At 37.5% G+C, this 16,068-nt stretch overlaps 1 protein-coding gene across 1 annotated transcript in view; it reads left to right on the forward strand.

Annotated features, from left to right (window-relative positions):
* Positions 1-16,068, forward strand: part of lrp1ab (low density lipoprotein receptor-related protein 1Ab) — a 116,491-nt gene that overhangs the window by 37,604 nt on the left and 62,819 nt on the right. Inside the window, exons 4-6 of the mRNA XM_073813038.1 lie at positions 2,995-3,114; positions 3,236-3,364; positions 3,452-3,706. Of these exons, the coding sequence (XP_073669139.1) occupies positions 2,995-3,114; positions 3,236-3,364; positions 3,452-3,706 (504 nt within the window). The remainder of the gene's footprint in view (positions 1-2,994; positions 3,115-3,235; positions 3,365-3,451; positions 3,707-16,068) is intronic.

Consider the following 16,068-nt stretch of genomic DNA (forward strand, 5'->3'; position numbering starts at 1 on the left):
TACAAAAACAAACTTAAAATACCCTGTGGTGACAGAAATGCACTTTTGATGGATTCTTTGGGTCAATCGTTGCACCTCTGCACTTTATTATTTTAAGTGCATAGCTGTCAACGCATTTTTTGCTTGTTTTAACAAAGCATGTTGTTGATAGAATCGAACTTTTGTTTAACACAGAAGTTTTCATTACATGGTGAGTCATGAGTCATGACTAGGCCCACATAAAATCGACGCCTTCAAAAGTCTCAAAAAAGTTCCTCAGATGTCCACCGAACTGGAAAGCACTCTGTATTGTGTGTTCATAAATATTTTATTTGCTGTCATCTCCGTTAAACATGTTAAATCATACAAAAATCCATTGTGGAGATTCTTGCAGATTAATAAAAATAATTCTGAAATATTTCTGTCTGATCTTAGATGGACAGATTCATAAGTAGGCCTTTAAAAGGCAGATTGTCCATCCCATGTTGTGTCCTGACACTCTTGTTTGGAGTAGTTTGTGGGTGTGAGGTCAGTGTATGAGTTTGGCTTGCACAGGCTGGAGTTAGATGGCCAATTGATTCGATACAGGCCGCAGTGTTTTCCCTGCACGTCTTCCACTCGCTACACATACCACAAAAGCACCATTGTACCATGCAGCCATAGACTTTTGTGTGATGAGGACATTTTTTTGTCCCTGCCCGTCTATTTGTGAGTGAGTTGTGTTTTAATACGCTCTCTCTAACTATCTCTCTTTCTTTCTCGCTCTCTCTCTCACAGTGTTGCAGTTCATTGTGAGTTTTTTAGATCATGACTGACAGAATGCCCTATAGCCAAAAATTGCTTCTAGTTTTACATGATACATGTTTCCTACAGATATGTGTCTCATGTGACAACATGTATTGGATGTAGTTGAGTTTCATATGGACAGATCTCTAATTTGATGATTACATACTTTAAGGCAATGTGTCATTTAATGTTGATGTCAGACATATTTCAAAATATTCTGTGACGTGTGCAAATGTGCAATGTCTGTTCCAAAATAATACAAGGACTTAAAATTACTCTGCATATGGTTCATAATGTGTTTGTTAAGTATACCCAACTGGTAGAGTATTGCGCTAACAACGCAAAGGTCATGGGTTTTGTTCCCATTTTAGGGCGTCACTGTACTTAAATGTATTAATACACTGTAACAGAGTACTTACATTTAACAGCGTGCACTTACCACAGGGTTAGGTTTAGAGGAATAAAGGCCAAACTTTGAGCACAGGCACCTTTACATCTGGGTATAAAGATAAATAAAGCCAAAAAATGAATACACCGAACCAGTCCTATAAACAAGATAAATATCTATATTAAAATCAAGGCAGGAGAAGGATACCAGAAATCTCCCACCAAACCTTGGGAGTCTCTTAAAAAAACCCTAATATAGAGGATGGAGTTAGGGACAGAGAAGAGTCAGGGTTTATTAAACAAAAACTGATTTTAGGGTTAGTAAGAATTGACAAGGTTAGAGTGGGTTTGGAAGAGAGGATGGTTTGGATTAGCAGGATTACGGTGGTTGGAGTTTGGGGAAGGCGGTGGGGTCAGTGGAAAACACACAAAAAATTGGCTGTAATTATGCAGCTGGTTGCCAGATAAAGACTGAAAATGTTTAATGTTCATTTAACTTTAAACAAATGGTTGCCAGTAAAAAACATAAATGTAAAATCTACAGTAAGTTACTGGCAGATAGTTGCCAGTAATACCCAGTTATACTGTAATTTCTACAGAAATGTATAGGGTTGTGCAATTAATCGTTTTTGATTTTCAATTTTAACTTTTGATTCATGAAAAATATATATAAAATTTAATAAATAAAAAAATGTCACTATGGGACAAAATCCCAAATTTTATATATTTCTTTCCTGACTTCATCCCATTCACTTTGGTAGTAGTTGCATGTAATTATGCATAATTTACTGTTATTACTAATAATTAAATATACTGTGTAACAAAGATAAAATAAAAAGTAAAGTGTTACAAAAATGTTTACTGTAAGATGCTTTGGATAAAGCGTCTTCCAAAAGCATAAATGTATTGTTTTGTGTTGCTGCAGTGCAATGATATCAGTTTGTATATCAGTTATCAGCGCCGTTGTGGAACAAACCCTACTGTTTGATCTCTAGTTCATTCCAAGTTATTACAAATCTTCTTACATTAATAACAGCATTGTGATTTATTACTTGCTTAAAGCGTTCCCACGTCAAACAATTTGACTGTTTTGATTGTTTCGCTTGTGGCTTTCTAAAACCTGTTTGAGTGTGTTATGTATCCGGTGGGCACGTGGAGGCTTGTTATTTTTCGTTTGAGTGAATTCACACAGCGGTTGGTAGACAGTGATACAGTGTTTGGCAGTACAGTTACACACCCACAGTATGAAAGGACTCTCACTCATCTGTGTCCGCTCCATCCTTTAAATCATACATTTGTGAATCTCCTTGTGCTTCCATATTTTTTTAAGATATATGCTCTTTTAAAAGCAATAAAGCCTTTGTTTTTACAATTTAATATTTATTTTGTTATTAGAAAATTATGTGTAAGAATTATACACTGTAAAAAGTGAAAGATGTTTTACTTAAATAACTTTCTTTAGTTGGTAACACCTAAAATATATTTTTTTTTTTTTACATTTTTCACTTGAAGTGAGAACATATAATTTGAATAAACAAGGCGCAACCAAGTAAACTTTTACTTTTTACAGTGTATATGAAATTGTCAATCATATTAAATTTGTTTATTATAATTTATAATATAATTTAGATAATATATAATTATATCAATGTTTTTACAAGACGTTTAATTTTATTTTCATGTCTTGCTTTCTTGTTTTTTATTTTCAATTTTGTTGTGTTTTTTTTTTTTTTTTTTTTTGAAATTATATACACTTGCGCATAAACTTAATGTTTTGCAAGTCCAGATCTCAATAGCTGAATATTATTATAATCCCATTCTCTTCTCTTTTCTGCCCTATAGAGTTTGCTCATAACTGCACTGTTAAGGGCTGCCAGTACAACTGCTCGGTCACATTGTCTGGTCCCAAGTGTTACTGCCGAAACGGCTACGAGGTTGGAGAGGATGGGAAGACGTGTAAAGGTGAGCTTGAACTTTCATGTGTATTTAATAACATCGACCTCTAGATTCATGATTCATAAGTACCCAAGGGATGGAAATATTTGCAAAGAGGTGACTTATGTCAAATTTTGCTTCTAATCAGATTTTAATGAGTGTGCGGTATACGGGACCTGCAGTCAAACGTGCACCAACACAGAAGGCTCCTACACCTGCAGCTGTGTGGAGGGCTACCTGCCACAACCAGACATCCGCTCGTGCAAGGCCAAGAATGGTAAGAAGCTAGCACCAGCTTTTACATATCCTCCTCTTCTTCTTCCTCCTTGTCTTGCTCACAAATCAGATCCTTTTTGCTTTTAAGACCCTGTAGATCGCCATCCGTACCTCCTCATTGCCAACTCTCAAAACATCCAGGCCACCTCTCTGAGCGGCGCCAATCCCATCTCCATCAACACCAAGCAGACCACCGCCATGGACTTCATCTACGCCCAAGAGACCGTGTGCTGGATCCACATGGGTGACACACCCGCTGCCACCCAGCTCAAGTGCGCCAAGTTCCCCAATGCCAAGAGCTTCACGGAGGAGAAGACCATCAACATCTCCCTCAGCCTACATCGTGAGTGCTATGTTCTTGATTTGGGTGTCTGGTCCAGATTATAGGCCAGTTGTGGTTATTACGCAATCGCAGAGCTACATGCAATGAAATGTTTAGGGTTTTTTTTTTTTAGATGCCACTTCAACAAAACAGACAATTAAATTGTTGAGTTATTTGTAAGCCGATTCATTGTGAGCCATAAATTTGGGATCATTACAGCATTAGGCAAGATGATCCAATTCTCGTAACATCTACACATTTTTGGGTGTTCCAGTACGCCTTTACTTGTTCATGAATGACCGTAATTATATATTTTTGCTGCTAAGTTGTCAGGGATTTTGCAGTGATGTGTTTTACACGAAGTTCCTGTCTGCAGTCATGGGAAAAGGTGATAATTGCTCTGTCAGTATCTATTATCATTCTGCACAGTTTATGAATATGCTTAATCCAGAAGTCTTTTAAATCATGTCTGACAACATTTAGTTTGTTGGGGCATGTTGACAGTTTGACATTTAGGATGTCAAGGATACACTGTTTACGGTCCAAACAATTGTGACAAATACTACAGTACATTACATTTATACATTTAGCAACCAATTAACAGTAGAAGGGTAGGGTAGGGTTGGGCAATGTATTAAAGGTTTTGGTAATATCAGTATTTTTTGTACACTGAGGTCAGATGCATGTTGTGCAGCTGTAACTTTACAAACATGGACATGGCAACCCTGTATTTTTATTTTATTTTCATCAAAACACAGAGATAGCCGTCGAATATCATAGTTTATCCCAAAATTACCGAGATATAAATCTGGTTAGTAATTGCCCAACCCTAGTACAAGGTATATCAGTTGTGTATTATCTGGGAATCGAACTGTTGACCTTGGCATTGCTATCCATTGCTACCATATTTCATTTGAGCTACAGGAACTCGTGGGGTGTGGAGAACAACAAGAACTTATGTCAAGTGATGCATCACCTTCACATTAGCCCTTTTCACACAGACTTTCCGGAAAATACACGGTCCTGCCCTCTACGCAGTGCCTGAAGTTTGCATGTTATTTCTTATTTCTCTCTCCAGAAACCATTTTTGTTTATGACAAGACTATAAAGGAGCACGTGAACGCACAGTTTTACGCTGGTGAAAGATTTTAGCTTCAAAAGTGGATATTTGTTGAGCTCCCTGATGTCTGCTTTAATCCAGTTTTTAGACGTTTCTCATTGTGATTGTTTATATGCATTTAAAACCCCCGTTTTGAGGAGCTAAACGATATATCTTGTTGGGATGACGCGCAGACATTTTTGTTTATTATAAGCTCAAATGAGCACGTGACGCGATATTCTTTTATGCTGCTGAATGATCTCCGCTTCAGCCCAGTAATTGACGAGCTACTGCTATCTGCTTCAGTCCAGTTTGCTGACATTTCTCGTCGTGAATGTTGTTAATTCCTTATTTTAAAGAGTTGAACCAACTTCATGTTGCCATGACACACGAGTCTTCACTACGGCATGTGCGTCATTGTTTATGCGTCTTATTTATCATTTCCTGATAACTGCTTCAGTCTAAATTGTGACATTTCTCGTGGTGAATGTTTATATGCATGTTATCTCTCGTTTTAAGGAGCTGAACCATAACTTTTGTTGTGATGACACGCGCGTCCTCACTACGACACGCCCATTGCAGCATTGTTTCGGCCTCTTGTTCACACAGATGGTTTTCCGTGTATCTTACTAGGTCCTCTTTCCGGCAACGATCCCAGAAGATTTACGGGACGTGTTTGGGTTCACACAGAAGCTTGTCTGGCAATTTTACGGGTATTTTCTGGGACCAAAAGTCTGTGTGAATGGGGTTATTGTTGCCCTGTGGAGTTTTTCTGCCTTATTAGCTGTAGGCCTCATTTTATGATTTTGTTATTTGCTATCTTCAAGCAAGATTGAACATCCTGCATGTCTTCTAGTTTAAATGCGGGTGAAAAGATTTCACATAAAGGGACACTCCACTTTAAAAAAAAATGCTCATTTTCCAGCTCCCCTATAGTTAAACATTTGATTTTTACCGTTTTGGAATCCATTCAGCTGATTTCCGCGTTTGCCGGTACCACTTTTAGCATAGCTTAGCATAATCCATTGAATCTGATTAGACCATTAGCATCGTGCACAGAAATAACCAAAGAGTTTTGATATTTTTGTTGTAGTTACATTGTGTACTAAGACAATTAGAAGTTGCTATTTTCAAGGACTTTTCTGCTGTATCATGGCTGCAGAAGGCGCAATGATATTACGTAGCGCCCGAAAATAGTCCCCTTGGTAACTTAGCGATGGTAATGGTCTAATCAGATTCAATGGATTATGCTAAGCTATGCTAAAAGTGGTACCGCCAGACCCGCAGATCAGCTGAATGGATTTCAAAACTGTAAAAATCTAATGTTTTACTGTAGAGGAGCGGGAAAGAGCCTATTTTTAAAAAAAGTGGAGTGTCCCTTTAAGTGTTTTCTGCAACGAAGACATTTCCACAGATTTCACACGTCAGAGTGCAGAAATTAAATTAGTCAAGCCACAAAATGCGTCATACTCACCCGTGAGGAACCAGGATTCTCTATTGGCCTTTCCTCTTAAGAACTGCATGCTGACATGGCATTCTATCTCATTCTGCAGCCTACACTGTTGTCTAATGCAATCATATCTTATTTGTGTGCTTTTATTTTTTACTTGTGTTGTCCTCTAGCTGAAAAGTTGGGTAAATTGCTAATAAAAACTAATATACCTAATTATATATAGACGGGTCTGATATAAACCAAAATAAATCCATCCATCTGTCTCTCTGTGCACTGTGTCTGTCTATCCATCTTACTTGACAAAAAATGCCTTATTTTATTTAAATCACAGACAGATATGTTAAACCCTTTGTAAATATATGATGATCACATAAAAAAAAACATTAAAAGACCACTTTAGTTTTCCCTTTAATCATCATTTCTACATGTATTGTAACCATGTCCAGTGTCTGTTGAAATTCAACGAAAGAAAACCCCAGGAGTGACAATAAAGTCAACAGCAATGTAAGATTGAGAACATGCGAAGACAGTGTTATTTCATCAAATATACATTTTTGGATTCTTCCTCAAACACACGTAAAACACACGTAGTATTGCTGTTTTAATGATACATATAAACTTGTTTTTTTTGCAATATTCAAAAACAAATCTAATGAAAAACATTACTTTTATTAGGAAAGTTGTCGGTAGTTCACAGAATGAAACAAAAATTATAATTTCATTCCAATTAATAGGAAATTTGGAAAGCTGGTAAAGGACGAAGTATGGTCAATTTTTACGCCGTATACAGTGCAATTTTTGACAAAATGTTCATCATCAGAGGAGTGTGCACGTACTGTAGGCGCACCCTCAGATTTTTTTTTGTACGGATATGTTGCGCATGCATGTACAGGAAAATTTACTATGTAGCCCAGGAGATGCCTTGCATTTTTTTGCAGTGCGCATGCGTCGAACATCTGCATACATTTACGAGTCAAATAAACAAGGCTGTGGTTTTGTCCGTGTGCATACAAGTAATAAAACCGACTAGACTCTGGGCTTAAAGGTCATGCTGATAAAAAAGTTTCCCTTTAATGCACTGTAAATCGCTTTAGATAAAAGCATCTGTCAAATGTATAAATGTTAATGCAATGAAGTTTACCCAATGACACATCTTACCTCACTCTCTCCTACACGCTTTCCTGTTTATTTCATCAAGGGTATAATCTTTACTCTGACCCTAATGATTCACAGCGTACTAAATGCTGTACTGATGTGCAGGTTGTTGTTAAGTGCTCGACCTGCGCTGTGATGTATGTGTCCTGAAAGGCAGCTCAGACTAAATATAGACTGCTGTCTGATGATGAGGACATGGAATAATGACTGCAAGCATACAGCGTCCCGAGATGTCCCGCAGCTCCCAAAGACAACTACACTTCCTGTTCTGCCTGTGTGTGTGTGTGTATTCGTGTGTATATAGGAGTGCCAGGGAAAGCCAGTCTCCAACACACCAAGGAAGCAGTTTTGCAGGAAGGGTGCGCAGGGTGGGACGGCAAGTTGGCACATTGCGGTTTATTGCTGCTAGAAATAGTAGTTCACTTTGTTAGTTCTGCTTTCTAAAGAATATACTTCGATTTAGAGAGATAACTAACTTTAAATATGAAATGTTGTCTCATAGCTTATATAACTTTTTTAGGAGAGAGGTGTGGTATTAATTTTTATTCAAGCAGCCAGATATTCAGCACAAAGAGAAGCTGGAGGAAGAGGAAGTCTGAGCCTTGAGTTATGTCTGACCCTCCGATTTCTGAACCATCGACGAAAAAAGGGGAAATCGTTACTCATAATCTCTTTTTGTAGCATTGCTGACTTTGTCCTACAGAAACGTCCTTGCAGGTGATTTGCTGTAGCTGGTGTGTCAGATGGGAGTGATTCAGAGAACCCATCTGCACGTCTTTTCTTGGAATAGTTGTGTAATATTTAGGCCCTATTGTGATTTGAGGCCCGATCAGGTTCATTTAAGTAATCCAGCAGACTAGAATCTGGCTCTCGAAGGCTTCAGCTGTCTACCAGAGCACACTGGTATGCACCCCATTGAATTCTGGTGACTAAATTGTGCTCCAGATCCTCGCCTATTGTTTAAGCAAAGTGGTAGAGGTGTTTAGCTGGTTAACAAGCCGGGAGACTTTGTAATTACACCGTCTACTAGACAGACTCACTGATCTATATAAATGACTGGATTGCGCATGACGTCACACTTGTGAAGCCACCGCGCCGCCATGTTGGTATACCCAAACGTTCTATTAAATCAATGGACGTTATCAGATTTTAATGATAAAACATCACTTTACTCGTCTTCGTTTTTATATGTGAACTTACCCTGTACATTATTACAACACAAACGTCCAAAGCATGTAAATAGTTATTTACTGAAAGTTGTACATTTTGCGTTTTAATCAGTTATTATACATTCATCTTTATTACAGTATCAGATCAGCAGACAGACCGCAGCATATTTAGTATTAATGACAATAAACGTGCTCATTCTGAAATCTAAATAAATAATCATGCTTTGTACCGTATGTGCATGCAATAATTTGCTAGTTTTAAATTATGTTATCTAAACTTACAAGTTACCTAAACTTATTTAGAGAAATAACGCTGACCGTCACAGTGTAGCTGAATGTCAAAAAAACTTTATTTATACCCGTGTCATTAACAAATGCAACAGACACACTCACCTTAACGGTTTTTTATAAATCCATTATCCTGCCCGATTAAAACATAAACATTGCAAATAACACCAGAATTAACAAATAATTAACGTACACATATCCTAAAAATTAACCTTGTGTAACTGATACGCTGTAAAGGGGGTAAATTTTGATCATGATTTTGAATGGAAGTCAATGACGCTCTCTGCCGGTTGGGTATACCAAGATGGCGGCTCGAACTCTGCGCTGGCTTCACGTCACGCAGTTACGTCAAGCGTTCTATGCGCAATCCAGTCATTTATATAGATCAGTGGACAGACTCCATTTTTGAGTGCTCATGAGCAACTATGAAGGGTAGCCAATCATAAGAGATGATTTTTAAAGACTCAAATTTCTAAAATTGTTTCTATCCTGAAGCCCAAAATTGTCCAGTGTTTAAATGTTTGGGCTAGATATTTTTAAAGTACTAAAAAATGTTTAGTTGGATAACAATCTATGTGGTGTGTTGCAACAACTTTGTATAGTCAAGTCCAAACTTGTTTCTTGAAAATCATTATGTTCTTGTCAAAAAAGGATTATGAGACATTATCTCGCTTTGTTGATCAGTGAAAAAAGTTCTTTTTGTGTTTTTAAAACCTCTTTTTGGTCACAAACATAATCATTTTCAAAGGAGTTTTTGACCCAGCATTTTTTTAAATGGTTGCCAGTCAGCGCCAGCATTTTTTATGATTTTCACAAAAGTTTAATGTCTTGCAGAAAGGGATAGTTCGTCCAAAAATGAAAATAATGTCATTAATGACTCACCCTCATGTCGTATCAAACTCGTAAGACCTCCGTTCATCTTTGGAACACAGTTTAGGATGTTTTAGATTTAGTCTGAGAGCTTGTTGACCCTTCATTGAAAAACTACGGTATACTTTCCATGTCCAGAAAGGTAATAAAGACATCATCAAAGTAGTCCATGTGACATCAGTGGGTCAATAAGAATGTGTTGAAGCATCGAAAATACATTTTGGTCCAAAAATTTAAAAAAATAACGACTTCATTCTGCATTGTTTTCTCTTCTGCGTCTGTTGTAAAGCGCATGCGCGAGACTAAAATCAAGTGACGCGGATGACGTACGATGCGGCTGACGTGTTATCTGGTGCGCCCCAGCTGGTTTTTTATGTTTTTTTGTTCGCCCAGGCGAAGGGAGACACACGCTGTAAGTAAAAAAAAAACAAAAAAACATTTGAAACATGTCTGTGGATAACACGTCATCTGCGTCAATGCAGTCACATGACTTTAGCTTATTGTCACCATTGACATCCATAGTAGAAAAACAAATATTATGAAAGTATTGTAATAAATTATGAAAAAGATACAGTATTTTGATAAATGATGGTAAACACACAGTTGACGGTACCCATTGAGTTCCATCGTATTTGTTTTTCCTACTATGGAAGTCAATGGCTACAATCAGCTGTGTGCTTATCATCATTTCTCAAAATATCTTCTTTTGTATTCATCAGAAAAAAGAAATTCATACAGGTTTAGAACAACATGAGGGTGAGAAAATGATGACAGAATATTAATTTCCAATATCCAGCCATTAGGCAATGAATCCAAGCACAATGAATCTCGGGATAGCCCAGGCTGTGAATGATCCATTCCTTCTATCCTTTGCAATATGTTTGTGGCCCTAAATGGCTTCAAATCTAACACACAAAGAAAAAACTCCACAAAACTTTTAATTTTAAAAACATTTAAACTCCCCAAAAGTTTGTCCAAAGTGTCTTTTGACATTAATCTAAAAACGTCCTCAAAGACAGCAGGCTGTTTGTTCCATCCGCCGTAGGTTTCGCGCCACCAATTATGTGTCTTACAGGCTTTTTACAAAACCAGCCACAAAACTTCCTCAAAGAGGCCATAAATCAGAGTATCCTCATTGAATTGCAGTGTCCAGAGGGCCTGTGCCATCAGGGCTGGGATAATTATATGTTATCAATGTTCTGATCTCCCTCTAACTGGACCTATAAATCAAGCTTTGCCTTTGCTCTTTAGTGTATATATGAGACCTTCCATCTTTATGAGTCTGTGTGGCCGTTTTGTAGAAAGGGGGTGGATGGGCATTGGTGTAGATAGATGAGTCTTTTTAATCAGATCGTGTAATGCAGGGTTTATTTGTTGCCATGGGGGTCTGTTCTGTAATGGCGCTGTTGCAGTTGTGTGCCTTTGTTTTCAACACAGAAAGGAGTGATTTATAACTGGTGCATGCTGGGTAGATGAGCACTCCAGATGTGCCGCTCTGCCCCGTTAACACAAATCCTGAAAACCAGGCCAGAAGACGCTTGCGTCGTCTTCAGCAAAGCTCTTCAGTAGTGTGTAAAGTGGGGTGCTGGCCGAGACACCCCCAGTGTGAGTCATGTGATCTTAGTCATGTTTCAGGATGTCACACCAGTATGCCATTGCTTGTTTAACAGCTTACCTCTAGTTTTAAGAATGGTCCACATTGGGTATTTGGGGCCATCACACGGTCGTGATTCATGTGTCTTCTTGAATGGTGAAATACTTTAGATGTTTTCTTTCACTCTCACAGAGACTGGCTGTACTTTACTAATGCCGTTTATGAGAAACACAACAGCAAGATGACTCAACTGTCTGTTATCATATGCAAAGAATACAGAATCAATACTGTTAATGTTCTATCTGTAAATCAATGTCAGTTAGTTTGTTTATTTGTATTTTTACGTTTGTTTCATACACGAGTTCATCTGTTTTTGTTTGTTTGTTTATGTCATCGCTTTATGGATTCATTGTAGTTCATGTTATTTAGTTGTGATATCCATAATTGTAAAGTTTTCGCTGAAGCAATTAATATACCAGCTGCCATTTCCCGGTTATTTGAAACGTCAGTGTACTCCAGACATCTTGAGTTTTACTGTAAGTGGTGTCATGTTGGTTCATTCATAAGAATCCCAACACAGCGTTCCAGGCCACAAAGACACACAGCGCTTTGTTCTCTTAACCTGCCCAAATTTCTCATATTTCTGCCACCCTCCAGTCTTTCACTGATATATGCCCTGTTTATATTAGAGCGTTTTCATTTTAAAATGGTGTTTTAAAATGTAAACTATAATTGTCTATACTGTCAGATTTGCTTCCACGTTACACGGGACTGAAACACTAGAAACAATTCAAGGACACTAGGCACACACTTACAACTGTAAAAAGCTTACTGCTTTATTAATAGATTGCCTCTAGATGCAGTATTATAACTGCACAATGGCTTTTACTTAAAGGATTAGTCCATTTTCTTAAAACAAATCCTGATAATTTACTCACCCCCATGTCATCCAAAATGTTGATGTCTTTCTTTGTTCAGTCGAGAGGAAATTATGTTTTTTGAGGAAAACATTCCAGGATTTTTCTCATTTTAATGGACACCAACAAGTAACACTTAACTCAACACTTAGCAGTTTTTTTCAACGGAGTTTCAAAGGACTCTAAATGATCCCAAACGAGGCATAAGCGTCTTATCCAGCTAAACGATTGTCATTTTTGACAAGAAAAATAATAAATGCACTTTTAAACCACAACTTCTCGACTATCTCCGGTCCTGTGATGCGCCAGCATGACCTCACGTAATACGTCATCACGTCAAGAGGTGATGGATGATGGATGTGAAACTACGCCCCAGTGTTTACAATTGTGGAGAAAGAGGACCGTTCCGACGTTGTTTTATGTTGAATGATACTAATTAATGTCTTTGTGTCAGTTTATTGTTTAAAATGGTCCGCAAATGTGCATTTCATATATGTAACGTGACCTTTCTATGTCACTACGCAATTACGTAAGGTTGCCCTGGCTCGTCACACAACCGGAGGAAGAAGAGAAATTGTGGTTTAAAAGCGCATATTTTTTTTTTCTTGTCAAAAATGATAATCGTTTTGCTAGATAAGACCCTTATGCCTCGTTTGGGATCGTTTAGAGTCTTTTGAAACTGCAATTTTAAACTGCATTAAAACTTTTAAGTTTTGAGGCCCTTTAAAGTCCTTAAAAATTAGAAAAATCCTGGAATATTTCCTTAAAAAAAACATAATTTCTTCTCGACTGAACAAAAAAAGACATCAACATTTTGGATTACATGGTGGTGAGTAAATTATCTGGATTTTTTTTTTTAATGTACAAATCCTTTAAAGGTGCAGTGTGTATTTTTTAGAAGGATCTCTTTACAGAAATGCAAAATAATATGCAAAACTATATTATCAGTGGTGTTTAAAGACCTTTCATAAGGAACCGTTATGTGTTTATTACCTTAAAATGAGATGTTTTATCTACAGAGGGTGCCCTTACATGAAGTCGCCATTTTGTGGTGCCATATTTCTACAGAAGCCATTAATGGACAAACTTTTTTACTAAGTTGTCTCCGATGACATATTTGTCCAGTGGCGGCTACTGTAGCTTCTCTATGTGATTAAAAAATGAGGGGTAAACAGTGTACTGAGCCGTTGGTTGCTGTTCACCAGCACTTTACCACTAGATGCCGCTAAAATTTACACAATGCACCTTTAAACTTGACCTCGTAACTCGTATTATCTACTATATTTACACTTGATACTAGAGAAACACAGATTTATCGCCCAATAATTTCATTGCAATTAATTTGTACTCCATGTATAGAAAATGTAAATAAACATCACTAGTTTAATGTTCAATATTAATAGTCATTATATGAAAGAACAACGTTTAGAATATTTGAAGAGTTATAAATCCATTTTGACTAATTTGGGTAAAATTAGTTTTCTATTCCAAGGAAGTGACGAGATGAAAACCATTATTTTCTGTTACAAACTTTCAGGTTATAATAACATTAAAAATTCAAATCCATAATTTGATTTTCAAAGATTTATTATAAAAACTCATAAGTTTTTCCATAAAATGCTTTCCGCTAAAAGTTTTTTTCAAAATGCTATAAATCTATTGAATCAATATATAAATGTGCATTAATCTTTGCCATGTTATATTCATTTAGTTGTCTAGTGGTATGCACAGATAAAAAAAATAAACATTAATGGCAATAATCAAAACACTTACTTTGTCATATTAAGAACACTGTCATTGCTGCTGTCATCTTTGGGATGTCGTCGCTAAACTTTTTTTGACAGCTATCAGCTGTAAAATGTTTTGGTCCTGCTTGATCTTCGTTGACTTTGATTAAAATAATGGAAAGTTTTTCATAACATCCCCTGTGGTCAGCGTGTTAGCTTGACAGAAGCTTGTTGCTGTTGTGTGAGAACAAGCAACAGCCGTAATTTTTCCTTCGTCCGAGTGCCTCTCGCGTAAATTATTTGATTTTGATGGCTTATGTTTCTTACCCGTCACAGAAAACCACCACAGGTTTATCAATGCCATCAAAGTATTATTTTGTTTTTGTTTGTTTGTTGATTACGAAGTACAAAGTAGATGAGGGAAAACTAGGATTCTGTGTGAATTCAAAGCGCTACCATTATTGTTTACAGTGCGTGGAATGGTGCTCTGTAATTGGTTAAGCGGATTTACTGCATTCTGAGTAAATGCAGTAGGTGGACTGGCGTTTGTCGCGGCTTGAGGAAAAAAGGGAGAAAAGATGACAGAATAACATAACGGATATCGGATTTGGTGTAAAATTAAGAATTTACTTTTTAATACTTACCAGATACAATACTGATTTTAGCAGTAACGATTTTTTTATGGTGTTTATTGTATTTTGAAACCAAACTCTTCATTTCATCCTCAGAATTGAGTTAATGCAAGTTAATATAACCACTTAACTATCTGTATCAGCATCTGTATTGGCAGATATCAGTCTGAATAATCGCGTATCGATGGAAATTTTTTATATCTGTTTGTCTCTACTTGATACATTTGTCTCACATTGCTGTATCTGTGTCCACTCACAGTAATTTGGATCAGTTTCAGTGAAATTAAAGTGAAATCCGAGCTTCACTTTCACTATTCTGCAGGAATATCTCATTAATTCTTACTTCATTCCTTTCATTTCTAAATAGCGTTTGCTCTTAGACTGACAGACCTAGGTTGGATTTTGGACCTGTATGGTTTCCACCGACTGTTTCCTTTTGCCTGCACAGAGTTGTCTGGTTTTTTTCTTCAGCTCTGATTGGTTACAGATGTTTCTTCCAAGCATTATTTCACAGTTGTTCTCTATCTGGAGAAACGGGGTTTGAAGAAAGTTGAATAAGCCGGTTTGTATTTAGCAGCCCTCAACATGATAGAAGTGTCGAGGCATTTTAGCTAGATAAAATGTTCCCGGCAATGACGCCTTGCTATTTTGCGCAACAGTTTGTTTTGCAGGCTGTGGTTGTTAATGTGGAGGTGGTACACAGATGTGTGCAGGGGGTAGTTTATGGGTACTTGTGGGTTTCCCAGCAGCGCCTCCATTTACTGGAGCTGGGTGGATTTTGTAGAAGTGTATGAGAACAGTCTGTGTCTGATCTTCAAAAACTCGCTGTACCAGTAACAGTTGCATAACAAGGATGTGTCCGTGCTTGTATATCATTAGCGTATGGCTGCTGAGCCCCCCACCACCGTCACCACAAGCAAAACGAAGTTTTGGTGGCAGCTGTTGCAACACCAGGCATCACGGGAGGCTCTGGGGCCCGGCCCTCACAGCTGGAGCTCTGAATGAAACTTACAGAAAGAGTCTTATTGTCAGAGAAGAGAAAGAGAAAGTCAGTGTTTACTAAATTACCATTTCAAACTCTTTCCCAGAATCGAGGATATCTGGACAGCCAAGTCCAACCTCCCGATGTGTGCGGGGAAAGGTGAAGTAATGGAGAACGGCTGTCTGTGTCTTTTGGCTGTATCAGGTTTTTGAATTTAAAGAGGGGTTAGGTAGAGTGGAATGACCCAAGGCCCTTGAAAAACACAATCACTTTACCCCAGAGTGTCTCACCTGGTGTGAGATTTTCATAACGGTGCTGTGTATAGAGTCATGGAAAACCTGGAATCGAGCAGTTCCATGCCTGGAAAAGTTAAGGAAGATTCTTTATTGGGTATTTATGTAATCAGCTAGATAGTGCTCTTTCTGATTATAATCTCTGTAAAAGGATCAAATTAATCAAAAATAAAAGAATCCAGACTTCAGAGTTCCTTCAGGTTT

Source organism: Paramisgurnus dabryanus, chromosome 21 (assembly GCF_030506205.2).
Source record: "Paramisgurnus dabryanus chromosome 21, PD_genome_1.1, whole genome shotgun sequence".
NCBI lineage: Eukaryota > Metazoa > Chordata > Actinopteri > Cypriniformes > Cobitidae > Paramisgurnus > Paramisgurnus dabryanus.